This window comes from Coregonus lavaretus (assembly GCF_964263955.1).
Source record: "Coregonus lavaretus genome assembly, chromosome: 36".
In the NCBI taxonomy this organism is placed as follows: domain Eukaryota; kingdom Metazoa; phylum Chordata; class Actinopteri; order Salmoniformes; family Salmonidae; genus Coregonus; species Coregonus lavaretus.
In genome coordinates this window covers 12327401-12341651 of record NC_140023.1, presented here as the reverse complement: position 1 = coordinate 12341651, position 14251 = coordinate 12327401, and the positions used below count along the sequence as shown (strand labels likewise).

General features: G+C 40.9%; 1 protein-coding gene across 1 annotated transcript; it reads left to right on the top strand.

Moving 5' to 3' along the window:
- Positions 1–311: 311 nt before the first annotated feature.
- prokr1b (prokineticin receptor 1b) lies at positions 312–10634 on the top strand (the record flags this gene model as incomplete). The annotated part of the gene is made up of 2 exons (XM_084153041.1): positions 312–781; positions 9923–10634. The coding sequence occupies 2 exons, from the start codon at positions 312–314 to the stop codon at positions 10632–10634; spliced, it is 1182 nt and encodes a 393-aa protein (XP_084009167.1).
- Between the last annotated feature and the right edge of the window lie 3617 nt (positions 10635–14251).

Genomic DNA, 14251 nt, shown 5'->3' with positions numbered 1-14251 from the left:
ATTTAATCCAGCGAGCATGTTCACTTCTGAAATCTATATTTAATTACATTCTCTGGTCTCTCTGTGAGTCATGCTAAGTTGAGAACAACTGTGTTCCAGGTCAGGTGAAGATGTTCTCTTGGCTGTCTGAGTGAAAAGTGGGATCTTCTCTTCACTCCAAAAGACCCTCCCTCATCCACCTGCATAGTTCCTGCAAGACACTGACACCATGACCCAAACACCTTATTAAATGTTTCCTGGAAGACACTAAAATAACTTATAAAGAAAACGCAAGGCATAACAAGAAACCTAAAACGTATTGTGAATTCACCATGGGAGATCACAACATCAGCCACCTGTCGGCAGTGTACGCTGAGACCCCTGACCATGTGCTGGGAGGAAGCGAGCTGGACCCGTTTACGGATAACTACTACACAGACTATGGTGTTCCCGACAACGAGATGCCCGACACTACGCAGGGTACAGCCTTCTTCGTCGCCACCATCGTCATCGCCGTGGTGCTCATCTGCATTATGCTCGTCTGCGGTGTTGGCAACTTCCTGTTTATCGCTACTTTGGCACGGTACAAGAAGCTGCGTAACCTCACTAACCTGCTCATAGCTAACCTGGCTATATCAGACTTCATAGTGTCAGTGGTGTGCTGCCCGTTCCTGGTGGATTACTATGTGGTGAAGCAGCTGTCCTGGGACCATGGTTTGGTGCTGTGTGCCTCCGTCAACTACATCAGGACTGTGTCTCTCTACGTGTCCACTAACGCACTGCTGGCTATCGCTGCAGACAGGTGGGTGGGTGCCTTATCCCCTTTTATTGGTTTCTTTCAATGACGTGTGTGTGTGAGCGTGCACGTGTGTGTGTGTCCACTAATTGCCTTGCAGTTGTATATTTTTGAGGGCACCTTGCCCCTTGTGTCAGTCTTGTAGCAATGAATAAGGGACTTAGCTAGCATAGTCTGCCATCAAAGTCAGTGTCAATGTCTCTAAATTGTCCCCTGTACGTGTCTTCCTTCCTTTGTTGCACTGACCTGAAAAAGTTGTGTAAGGTTTGACGCTCGTTCCTACTTCACAGGACAGCCTTTAAAAAAAACGTGAATGTAATCTGTAAATATGAATCAAAATGTTAAATTACGAGCCTAGTTTAGCCAAGGAGAAAGCACTGAGCTATATAGGTAGAAAGACAGGATCCCTCCTTGGTAGCCATTAATTGGCTGAGATAATGGACGGGCTGGACATGCAAAGAGATGAGTCCTGATTGGTCTGTCATGTCCAAGGGTTCTGTCTATAACAGAATTGGGGCTTCCCTGGTCAGTATATGGAATATTTTTGCTACTGCAGATTTTTTAAAAGATATACTGTAGCTATGGACAACTGCAAAATAGTTGCTACAACATTGCTGAATTTATCTGGTGGTATTGACAAAGCTCAGTGGGAGAAAGTGCTGTGAGACTACTTTCTGGAGGACAATGCCATGCAGACTGTCTTACTCCTGCATATTCATACTGCATCATTTCATGCATGGTGGCTTGCTAAGTGTATGACAATCAATTTGTATTGGGTTGTGGGTTCGATTCCCACGGGGGGGCAGTATGAAAAATGTATGCACTCACTAACTGTGAGTCGCTCTGGATAAGAGTGTCTGCTAAAATGACTAAAATGTAAAATGTTTAGCTAGCTAGCTAGCTACATGTCTAAACATCCACTTAGCTAGATGCTTATATGACCCATCAATTTAGCTTGGTGTGTCTGAGGGGTGATAATGGCCAGCTATTGTGGTTTATGAACTTGTTTACATGTCAAAACAAATGAGACCCATTGACTTAACTAGATGATATCATGAACCATCAATTTAGCAGGACCAGGTTTCAGCTGATGTGAAGAGATGGGTGGGGCTAAGGCTTAAGAGGGTGTGAATGATGCTGAATGGGTGTAAACAAAGAAGAGCACTAGCACGTGTGAAAATTTAAGCAAAATCTTTGAAGGGCTTTTTCTCCTACTTCTCTCCTTAATGGATTTATAAATAGTTTATATATTTTCGAAGCTGCATTCTTTCCAATTTTTCCTCCAGTTGCAGTGTATGATATATAATTTTGAAACATTGAGTCTGTTCTTGTAAAGAAGAGTTTTTGTCAAAAATTCTAGGATTCTGTATTATGTCACATATACAAACTTTCCACAAACCACAGGTTGGTTTGGTGGAGTTTCTTACATGCAGTTTCCACCTTTCAAATATTTTCAAAATACGTTTAGTGTTTGCCAAAAGCCATGTGGGAGACTCCCCAAACATATGGAAGAAGGTACTCTGGTCCAAACATATGGAAGAAGGTACTCTGGTCAGATGAGACTAAAATGTAGCTTTTTGGCCATCAAGGAAAACGCTATGTCTGGCGCAAACCCAACACTTCTCATCACCCCGAGAACACCATCCCCACAGTGAAGCATGGTGGTGGCAGCATCATGCTGTGGGCATGTTTTTCATCGTCAGGGACTGGGTAAAATACTATTGTATATTGTTGTATGGGTGAAATTAAACATATTTTGTGTCATCTCTGCTTTGCCCTGCCCCATTGAATAAAATGTATTTCTTATAGCCCTTTCTTTCTCTTTCTTTCTTTCTTTCTTTCTTTCTTTCTTTCTTTCTTTCTTTCTTTCTTTCTTTCTTTCTTTCTTTCTTTCTTTCTTTCTTTCTTTCTTTCTTTCTTTCTTTCTTTCTTTCTTTCTTTCTTTCACAGTTTAAACACATTTAGCATAGACATTGCAATTGTTATGGTAGTCTTAGGCAAACCATCTTCATTATCACAGTGACACCACGTCAGCGGAGGCTGCTGAGGGGAAGACGGCTCATAATAATGGCTGGAACGGAGCGAATAGAATGGCATCGAACACATAGAAGAAACATAGGTTTCATCTGACCATATGACATTCTCCCAATCCTCTTCTGGATCATCCAAATGCACTCTAGCAAACTTCAGACGGGCCTGGACATGTACTGGCTTAAGCAGGGGGACACGTCTGGCACTGCAGAATTTGAGTCCCTGGCGGCGTAGTGTGTTACTGATGGTAGGCTTTGTTACTTTGGTCCCAGCTCTCTGCAGGTCATTCACTAGGTCCCCCCGTGTGGTTCTGGGATTTTTGCTCACCGTTCTTGTGATTATTTTGACCCCACGGGGTGAGATCTTGCGTGGAGCCCCAGATCGAGGGAGATTATCAGTGGTCTTGTATGTCTTCCATTTCCTAATAATTGCTCCCACAGTTGATTTCTTCAAACCAAGCTGCTTACCTATTGCAGATTCAGTCTTCCCAGCCTGGTGCAGGTCTACAATTTTGTTTCTGGTTCCTTTGACAGCTCTTTGGTCCTGGCCATAGTGGAGTTTGGAGTGTGACTGTTTGATTTTGTGGACAGGTGTCTTTTATACTGATAACAAGTTCAAACAGGTGCCATTAATACAGGTAACGAGTGGAGGACAGGGGAGCCTCTTAAAGAATAAGTTACAGGTCTGTGAGAGCCAGAAATCTTGCTTGTTTGTAGGTGACCAAATACTTATTTACCACCATAATTTGCAAATAAATTCATAAAAAATCCTACAATGTGATTTTCTGGATTTCTTTTTCTCAATTTGTCTGTCATAGTTGACGTGTACCTATGATGAAAATTACAGGCCTCTCTCATCTTTTTAAGTGGGAGAACTTGCACAATTGGTGGCTGACTAAATACTTTTTTCCCCACTGTACATCTTGTTCTTTCCCTCTCAAGGGACACCATTTTGCCAGTCTCTCTTCCCAGATGTTTTAGTGTTCCTTTCAAAAGCCTGTCCTGTGCGCCGTGCTCTTTTCTTTTCACGTCTATTACAACAAGACATCCTTTTCATGTTCAATATCCCCTATCTAGTGGGTCTTTGATATGACTGCTAGCTACATTATCTAATTACCTCTTAGCCACTCTATGATTATGACCAGGCTTGGGGAGTAAAGGATAACATGTAATACATTACATGTAACTGATTACAAAAAAACTAACTAATCTGTTATGTTACCAGCAAAAAAGATTAATCAGATTACAGATTAAAAAAAAAAAACTAGATGATTACTTCTAGGATTACTTTTGAATTCATAAAGGATGATGGATTGCGAGATAAGAGCAGGAATAGGCTTTTGTAGGCTACAGTCCAAGCTACGTCTTCCAATGTTGAGACTGCTGTCGGCATCCAAAGATTATTCAACTTGAATAAACGGTTGGAGGTAAGGATGACAATAGTTGTGTAGCCTATGGGCGATAACCACTGGGTACACACTGGTTGAATCAACGTTGTTTCCACGTTATTTCAATGAAGTTATGTTAAACCAACGTGGAATAGACGTTGAATTGACGTCTGTCCCCAGTGGGTTCAGATATAATTTATCACTGATATACAGTGGCTTGCGAAAGTATTCACCCCCCTTGGCATTTTTCCTATTTTGTTGCCTTACAACCTGGAATTAACATGAATTAACAAATATTATTTTTTTGTGAAACAAACAAGAAATAAGACAAAAAAACAGAACTTGAGCGTGCGTAACTATTCACCCCCCCAAAGTCAATACTTTGTAGAGCCACCTATTGCAGCAATTACAGCTGCAAGTCTCTTGGGGTATGTCTCTTTGCCCATTCTTCAAGGCAAAACTGCTCCAGCTCCTTCAAGTTGGATGGGTCCCACTGGTGTACAGCAATCTTTAAGTCATACCACAGATTCTCAATTGGATTGAGGTCTGGGCTTTGACTAGGCCATACCAAGACATTTAAATGTTTCCCCTTAAACCACTCGAGTGTTGCTTTAGCAGTATGCTTACGGTCATTGTCCTGCTGGAAGGTGAACCTTCGTCCCAGTCTCAAATCTCTGGAAGACTGAAACAGGTTTCCCGCAAGGATTTCCCTGTATTTAGCGCCATCCATCATTCCTTCAATTCTGACCAGTTTTCCAGTGCCTGCCGATGAAAAACATCCCCAAAGCATGATGCTACAACCACCATGCTTCACTGTGGGGATGGTGTTCTCGGGGTGATGAGAGGTGTTGGGTTTACGCCAGACATAGCATTTTCCTTGATGGCCAAAAAGCTCATTTTATTCTCATCTGACCAGAGTACCTTCTTTCATATGTTTGGGGAGTCTCCCACATGGCGAACACCAAACTTGTTTGCTTATTTTTTCTTTAAGCAATGGCTTTTTTTATGGCCACTCTTCCGTAAAGCCCAGCTCTGTGGAGTGTACGGCTTAAAGTGGTCCTATGGACAGATACTCCAATCTCCGCTGTGGAGCATTGCAGCTCCTTCAGGGTTATCTTTGGTCTCTTTGTTGCCTCTCTGATTAATGCCCTCCTTGCCTGGTCCGTGAGTTATGGTGGGCGGCCCTCTCTTGGCAGGTTTGTTGTGGTGCCATATTCTTTCCATTTTTTATAATGGATTTAATGGTGCTCTGTGGGATGTTCAAAGTTTATGATATTTTTTTATAACCCAACCCTGATCTGTACTTCTCCACAACTTTGTCCCTAACCTGTTTGGAGAGCTCCTTGGTCTTCATGGTGCCGCTTGCTTGGTGGTGCCCCTTGATTAGTGGTGTTGCAGACTCTGGGGCCTTTCAGAACAGGTGTATATACACTGAGATCATGTGACACTTAGATTGCACATAGGTGGAATTTATTTAACTAATTATGTGACTTCTGATGGTAATTGGTTGCACCAGATCTTATTTAGGGGCTTCATAGCAAAGGGGGTGAATACGTATGCACGCACCACTTTTTCGTTCTTTAAAAAAAATTTTTTTTTTTAAACAAGTGATTTTTTTCATTCCACTACACCAATTTGGACTATTTTATGTATGTCCATTACATGAAATCCAAATAAAAATCAATTTAAATTACAGGTTGTAATGCAACAAAATAGGGAAAACGCCATGGGTGATGAATACTTTTGCAAGGCACTATAGGTACAGCAGATCCCCTTATTGTATGGCAAACTTTTAAATGTGCTTTTAGAGGTCTTGCAATTCAACATTCATCTTTTAAAAAAAAACAATTTAGGTCAAAAGAGTTCATATTAACAAAGGAAATAGAAGAAATAACAGTATAGATATATAGATAGCAATAAAAACTACCATAGAGGCACATAATATGTTAGAGGAAAAACAAAAAGAAATGGAGGAACTTATTCGGGAATGATCAAGTATTATGTATTATAAATGAAGCGAGATGCATGGGAAAATGGAGAAACATGTACCAAATCTTCAACATAGAAATGATACAAAAAATAACTTACAGAAACTTCTTACAAATGACGGAGTCATCCATGATTCATCAAATTATATTTTGAAAGAGGAAGCAAAGTACTGTACTTTAAGCATATGTTATCTTTTCAGGCTGCTCCATTTCCACTAGCTGAAGTTAACTGTAAGAATTTATTTCCTAATAATAGTGTCAAATTAACATCTGTACAGAAATACTTGTGTGATGGCCAAATTGCAGAGGAGGAACTTCTTGATGCAATTAAAGCCTTTAGGCCAGGAAACACCCCAGGGCTGGATGGCATACCAGCTGAGGTATATGAAACCACTTTTGATCTACTCAAATATCCACTATTAGCATGTTTTAAGCACTCTTATAAAAATGGTAAACTATCAGGTACTCAGCAAGAAGGTTTGATTTCACTATTACTGAAACAGGACTCAGACTGGATATTTATACTTACCACCTATCTAAAAAACTGGAGGCCCCTTACACTTCAGTGTTGTGATGCAAAAATCACTGGCAAAATGCTAGCACATAGAATGTAAAAAGGTGTTGTCGGATATTATTCATCCTGATCAGACAGGTTTTTTAGATAGAAGATACATTGGAGATAATATAAGACAAGTACTTGAAACAATAGAACACTGTGAAAAATCTTGGAAACCAGTTCTAATATTCATAGCAGATTTTGAAAATGCTTTTGATAAAGTATGACTAGAATGTACTGTATATATAAATGTCTGGACTATTTTAATTTAAGAGAATCTCTTATACAATGGGTTAAAGTTATGTACAGTTGAAGTCGGAAGTTTACATACACTTAGGTTGGAGTCATTAAAACTCGTTTTTCAACCACTCCACACATTTCTTGTTAACAAACTATAGTTTTGGCAAGTCAGTTAGGACATCTACTTTGTGCATGACACAAGTAATTTTTCCAAAAATTGTTTACAGACAGATTATTTAATTTATAATTCACTGTATCACAATTCCAGTGGGTCAGACGTTTACATACACTAAGTTGACTGTGCCTTTAAACAGCTTGGAAAATTCGAGAAAATGATGTCATGGCTTTAGAAGCTTCTGATAGGCTAATTGACATAATTTGAGTCAATTTGAGGTGTACCTGTGGATGTATTTCAAGGCCTACCTTCAAACTCAGTGCCTCTTTGCTTGACATCATGGGAAAATCAAAAGAAATCAGCCAAGACCTCAGAAAAAAACGTGTATACCTCCACAAGTCTGGTTCATAATTTAAGTCGCTCTGGATAAGAGCGTCTGCTAAATGACGTAAATGTAATGTAAATGTGAAGCACGGGGGTGGCAGCATCATGCTGTGGGGGTGCTTTGCTGCAGGAGGGACTGGTGCACTACACAAAATAGATGGCATCATGAGGAAGGAAAATTATGTGGATATATTGAAGCAACATGTCAAGACATCAGTCAGGAAGTTAAAGCTTGGTCGCAAATGGGTCTTCCAAATGGACAATGACCACAAGCATACTTCCAAAGTTGTTGCAAAATGGCTTAAGGACAATAAAGTCAAGGTATTGGAGTGGCCATCACAAAGCCCTGACCTCAATCCTATAGAACATTCGTGGGCAGAACTGAAAAAGCATGTGCGAGTAAGGAGGCCTACAAACCTGACTCAGTTACACCAGCTCTGTCAGGAGGAATGGGCCAAAATTCACCCAACTTATTGTGGGAAGCTTGTGGAAGGCTACCCAAAACGTTTCACCCAAGTTAAACAATTTAAAGGCAATGCTACGAAGTACCAATAAAATGGTCTGACGGTGAAGTGGACATACTCAGTATTCATATCCCTATAGAAATAAAGGAACTTACTACAACTAATCTTTACAGAAGGTTAGCCAAAATAGATTAAGATCTTGCTACCATGGAAAGGTAAATACCTGTCTATTTGTGGAAAAAATCACCCTGATTAATTATTTAGTTATATCCCAGTTTACCTATTTACTTATGGCCCTGCCTACGCCGAACGATTTGTCTTTTAAATTATTTGAGACAAAAATATTTCACTTTATTTGGAATGGCAAGCCAGACAAAATAAAATGTGCTTATTTATGTAATAAATATGAGTTTGGGGGCCTAAAATTATTAAATATTAAACCATTAAACCCCTCACTAAAAGCATCAGTCATACAAAAGTTATATACGTAAAATCGAACTTGTTCTCCAGTAGATTAGTAAGAATGGCTCATCCCTTTATCCAGATTACAACCTCTCACTTTCAGTTAATTGAAAATGGAACCTTTTTCAAAATATCGCCCTATCTAAAAAAAAGCCATACAAAGCTGGTTGCAATTCCAGTTCCATCCTCCAGAAAAGACAGGACAAATATTATAACAAATGATATGGTTAAATTCAAATATACTAATTGATAAAACATATATATAAAAAAAATATGGAATACCATTTAAAAAAAGTAATTATCATTGTTAATGAAATTATGAATAGGAAAGGTGGAATTATGTCACATGTGAAGTTGACAAAATACTGTATATGGAAATGTTTTCTCTATTCAAAATTACAACCAACTGATTACAGCATTACCGCAAAAATGAAGGAGATAAGTGGAAGGGGGAGAAGGTAGGGAACATGTTTGTTTGCCCTTCATTAAAGACCAAAATGAACACAAAAACATGACAAAAAAATATATCAGTTTTACTTGAAGACCAAAATGTTGACCGTGGCGCCATACAGGTTGCAAAATAGTAGGGAAGAGATTTCGATGTGCCGATTCCGTGGCACATGGTTTTTGAACTTATACGCAAAACAATGGTTGATTCAAAACGTAGAGTTTTTCAATATAAATTATTATACAAAATTCGTGCCACAAACAGAATTATGTGTATGGGGCACACAACCATCTCAGCTCTACAGATCACACGCAAATAGCACTTTTCAGTAGTGCTCAAAGCATGGCATTCCATGAGAGCAGCACAACAGAGTAGGATAATACAGTGCCTTCAGAAAGTATTCACACCCCTTGACTTTTTCCACATTTAGTTTTGATACAGCCTGTGTTGCATGCACTCACTCTGTGTGTAATTAAGAGGAATGTAATCTAAAAGTAATTGAAAGTAATCAGGTTACATTACTGATTACAAGTTTGGACAAGTAACTCACGGATTACATTTAGAAAGTAACCTACCCAACCCTGATTATGACAAGGTTGTTTGAATTTTACTAATAGCCCGGGCTTAAGTTTTTCCTTGAAGATAGAGTGGAGATCGATTGATGACCATATTGGAATAAGGGAAGGTTTGATTGTGCCATCAAAGGAGAGTTTACCCTATTTACCGTGGCTGATAGCCTGATCTACTAAAGATATTCAACCACTCTTGGTGGAGCATTGAAAACTTTCTATATTTTTTAATTAAATTTTTTGTTGAACTTTTATCTTCCTACAAGAGCAGCTCAATATTGTTTGTATATTCCATTAGGATTGGTTCGCTCCTAATTTCATGCACCTTGGTTAAATTGCAAGGACTAGCGACAGTATACTTTTCCATTTGCAAGTATCCTAGTAGACTGACGCAAATCTATACTGACTATTTCTCTCCCCATGCTGCAAGGAGTGGCAGTATACATACATTTCCTTTTTACTAGATTTTATGTACCTTAATACACCCTCTCCTCTGTCCTCAGGTACATGGCCATCGTCCATCCTCTGAGGCCTCGTATGAAGTACCAGACAGCCTACTGTCTGATCACTGGTGTCTGGGTCGTACCCATCCTCATCTCCATCCCCTCTGCCTACTTTGCCTCCGAGACCATGTACCCTCATGGTGGTGCCAACACCTCTCAGAACACCCACAAGACCTTCTGTGCCCAGATCTGGCCTGTGGACCAGCAGGCCTACTACCGCTCCTACTTCCTGTTTATATTTGCCCTGGAGTTCCTTGTGCCCGTTTTTGTCATGGTGATATGTTATGCACGGATCTCCCGTGAGCTCTGGTTCAAGAGCGTCCCGGGCTTCCAGACGGAGCAGATCCGGAAGAGGTTGCGTTGTCGGCGGAAGACAGTCATGGTCCTGATCGGGATCCTGAAAGCATACATTCTGTGCTGGGCACCATATTACGGCTTCACCATCCTACGCGACTTCCACCCGACACTCATCTCCCGCCAGAGGAACTCCCTGGTGGCCTTCTACATTATTGAGTGTATCGCCATGAGCAACAGCATGATAAACACCTTCTGCTTTGTCAGTGTCAAGAACAACACAGTCAAGTACCTGAAAAGGATTGTGCTGCTGCACTGGAGGTCTACCTACGATCCCAGTAAGACCGTGGACGAGACAGACATCCGGACATCCTCCATGCCCGTGACCGAGGAGGTCGAATGCATTCGCCTGAGATGAACGAGGAGACGACATTTTGAAACATTCAAACATGGTTTTCAGATGTTCGTGTTCCATCTGAAACTTGAGGCGGAATATCGGAGGTCCACAGGTCCATGACGGTTGCAGATCTTGTGATGTTGTCATTGAGATGTTTTGGAGTTGGTGTTTTGGCACAACAGAAACTTCAAAAAAGCTAATGTTAATATTGTTTTATGAAATCCTCACACAATCTCAGTGATATTTCACCTCCTGTTTCGGCAGCATGCAGTGAAAACACGAGTCGGCCAGCTTCTCTTAACAAACATTTGTTTAGTTTAAACTGTAAGAAGAAAAGCGATATCTTCTCCTTTATGCTGCTCAAAATTGCAGCAATTAATCTACTGATCAAACAGCTTACAAGCAATCAGTGCATATCCTGAAAACTAATAACAAACTACGGGGTTGATTTTCTCTAAACAGCTGATCAGTGACACTTCTGTTTGAACAAGCTCTGCTACACTCAATTCTGAGATTGGATGCACAAGTTGGATGTTGTTGCAAAGCTCAGAATCTCCTCTTTTCAACAATATACTATATACAGTGAGGGGGAAAAAAAGTATTTGATCCCCTGCTGATTTTGTACGTTTGCCCACTGACAAAGACATTATCAGTCTATAATTTTAATGGTAGGTTTATTTGAACAATGAGAGACAGAATAACAACAAAAAAATCCAGAAAAACGCATGTCAAAAATGTTATAAATTGATTTAAATTTTAATGAGGGAAATAAGTATTTGACCCCTCTGCAAAACATGACTTAGTACTTGGTGGCAAAACCCTTGTTGGCAATCACAGAGGTCAGATGTTTCTTGTAGTTGGCTACCAGGTTTGCACACATCTCAGGAGGGATTTTGTCCCACTCCTCTTTGCAGATCTTATCCAAGTCATTAAGGTTTTGAGGCTGACGTTTGACAACTCGAACCTTCAGCTCCCTCCACAGATTTTCTATGGGATTAAGGTCTGGAGACTGGCTAGGCCACTCCAGGACCTTAATGTGCTTCTTCTTGAGCCACTCCTTTGTTGCCTTGGCCGTGTGTTTTGGGTCATTGTCATGCTGGAATACCCATCCACGACCCATTTTCAATGCCCTGGCTGAGGGAAGGAGGTTCTCACCCAAGATTAGACGGTACATGGCCCAGTCCATCGTCCCTTTGATGCAGTGAAGTTGTCCTGTCCCCTTAGAAGAAAAACACCACCAAAGCATAATGTTTCCACCTCCATGTTTGACGGTGGGGATGGTGTTCTTGGGGTCATAGGCAGCATTCCTCCTCCTCCAAACATAGTGAGTTGAGTTGATGCCAAAGAGCTCCATTTTAGTCTCATCTGACCACAACACTTTCACCCAGTTCTCCTCTGAATCATTCAGATGTTCATTGGCAAACTTCAGACGGGCCTGTATATGTGCTTTCTTAAGCAGGGGGACCTTGCGGGCGCTGCAGGATTTCAGTCCTTCACGGCGTAGCGTGTTACCAATTGTTTTCTTGGTGACTATGGTCCCAGCTGCCTTGAGATCATTGACAAGATCCTCCCGTGTAGTTCTGGGCTGATTCCTCACCGTTCTCATGATCATTGCAACTCCACGAGGTGGGATCTTGCATGGAGCCCCAGGCCGAGGGAGATTGACATTCTGTTGTGTTTCTTCCATTTGCGAATAATTGCACAAACTGTTGTCACCTTCTCACCAAGCTGCTTGGCGATGGTCTTGTAGCCCATTCCAGCCTTGTGTAGGTCTACAATCTTGTCCCTGACATCCTTGGAGAGCTCTTTGGTCTTGGCCATGGTGGAGAGTTTGGAATCTGATTGATTGATTGCTTTTGTGGACAGGTGTCTTTTATACAGGTCACAAACTGAGATTAGGAGCACTCCCTTTAAGAGTGTAATATAATAAAGAGTGTGCTCCTAATCTCAACTCGTTATCTGTATAAAAGACACCTGGGAGCCAGAAATCTTTCTGATTGAGAGGGGGTCAAATACTTATTTCCCTCATTAAAATGCTAATCAATTAATAACATTTTTGACATGCGTTTTTCTGGATTTTTTTGTTATTCTGTCTCTCACTGTTCAAATAAACCTACCATAAAAATTATAGACTGATCATTTCTTTGTCAGTGGGCAAACGTACAAAATCAGCAGGGGATCAAATACTTTTTTGTAAAAGTATTTAGTCAGCCACCAATTGTGCAAGTTCTCCCACTTAAAAAGATGAGAGAGGCCTGTAATTTTCATCATAGGTACACGTCAACTATGACAGACAAATTGAGATTTTTTTTCTCCAGAAAATAACATTGTAGGATTTTTTATTAATTTATTTGCAAATTATGGTGGAAAATAAGTATTTGGTCAGCTACAAACAAGCAAGATTTCTGGCTCTCACAGACCTTTAACTTCTTCTTTAAGAGGCTCCTCTGTCCTCCACTCGTTACCTGTATTAATGGCACCTGTTTGAACTTGTTAACAGTATAAAAAACACCTGTCCACAACCTCAAACAGTCACACTCCAAACTCCACTATGGCCAAGACCAAAGAGCTGTCAAAGGACACCAGAAACAAAATTGTAGACCAGCACCAGGCTGGGAAGACTGAATCTGCAATAGGTAAGCAGCTTGGTTTGAAGAAATCAACTGTGGGAGCAATTATTAGGAAATGGAAGACATGCAAGACCACTGATAATCTCCCTCGATCTGGGGCTCCACGCAAGATCTCACCCCGTGGGGTCAAAATGATCACAAGAACGGTGAGCAAAAATCCCAGAACCACACGGGGGGACCTAGTGAATGACCTGCAGAGAGCTGGGACCAAAGTAACAAAGCCTACCGTCAGTAACACACTACGCCGCCAGGGACTCAAATCCTGCAGTGCCAGACGTGTCCCCCTGCTTAAGCCAGTACATTTCCAGGCCCGTCTGAAGTTTGCTAGAGTGCATTTGGATGATCCAGAAGAGGATTGGGAGAATGTCATATGGTCAGATGAAACCAAAATAGAACTTTTTGGTAAAAACTCATCTCGTCGTGTTTGGAGGACAAAGAATGCTGAGTTTCATCCAAAGAACACCATACCTACTGTGAAGCATGGGGGTGGAAACATCATGCTTTGGGGCTGTTTTTCTGCAAAGGGACCAGAACGACTGATCCGTGTAAAGGAAAGAATGAATGTATCGTGCCATGTATCGTGAGATTTTGAGTGAAAACCTCCTTCCATCAGCAAGGGCATTGAAGATGAAACGTGGCTGGGTCTTTCAGCATGACAATGATCCCAAACACACCGCCCGGGCAACGAAGGAGTGGCTTCGTAAGAAGCATTTCAAGGTCCTGGAGTGGCCTACCCAGTCTCCAGATCTCAACCCCATAGAAAATCTTTGGAGGGAGTTGAAAGTCCGTGTTGCCCAGCGACAGCCCCAAAACTCTAGAGGAGATCTGCATGGAGGAATGGGCCAAAATACCAGCAACAGTGTGTGAAAACCTTGTGAAGACTTACAGAAAACATTTGACCTGTGTCATTGCCAACAAAGGGTATATAACAAAGTATTGAGGAACTTTTGTTATTGACCAAATACATATTTTCCACCATAATTTGCAAATAAATTCATTAAAAATCCT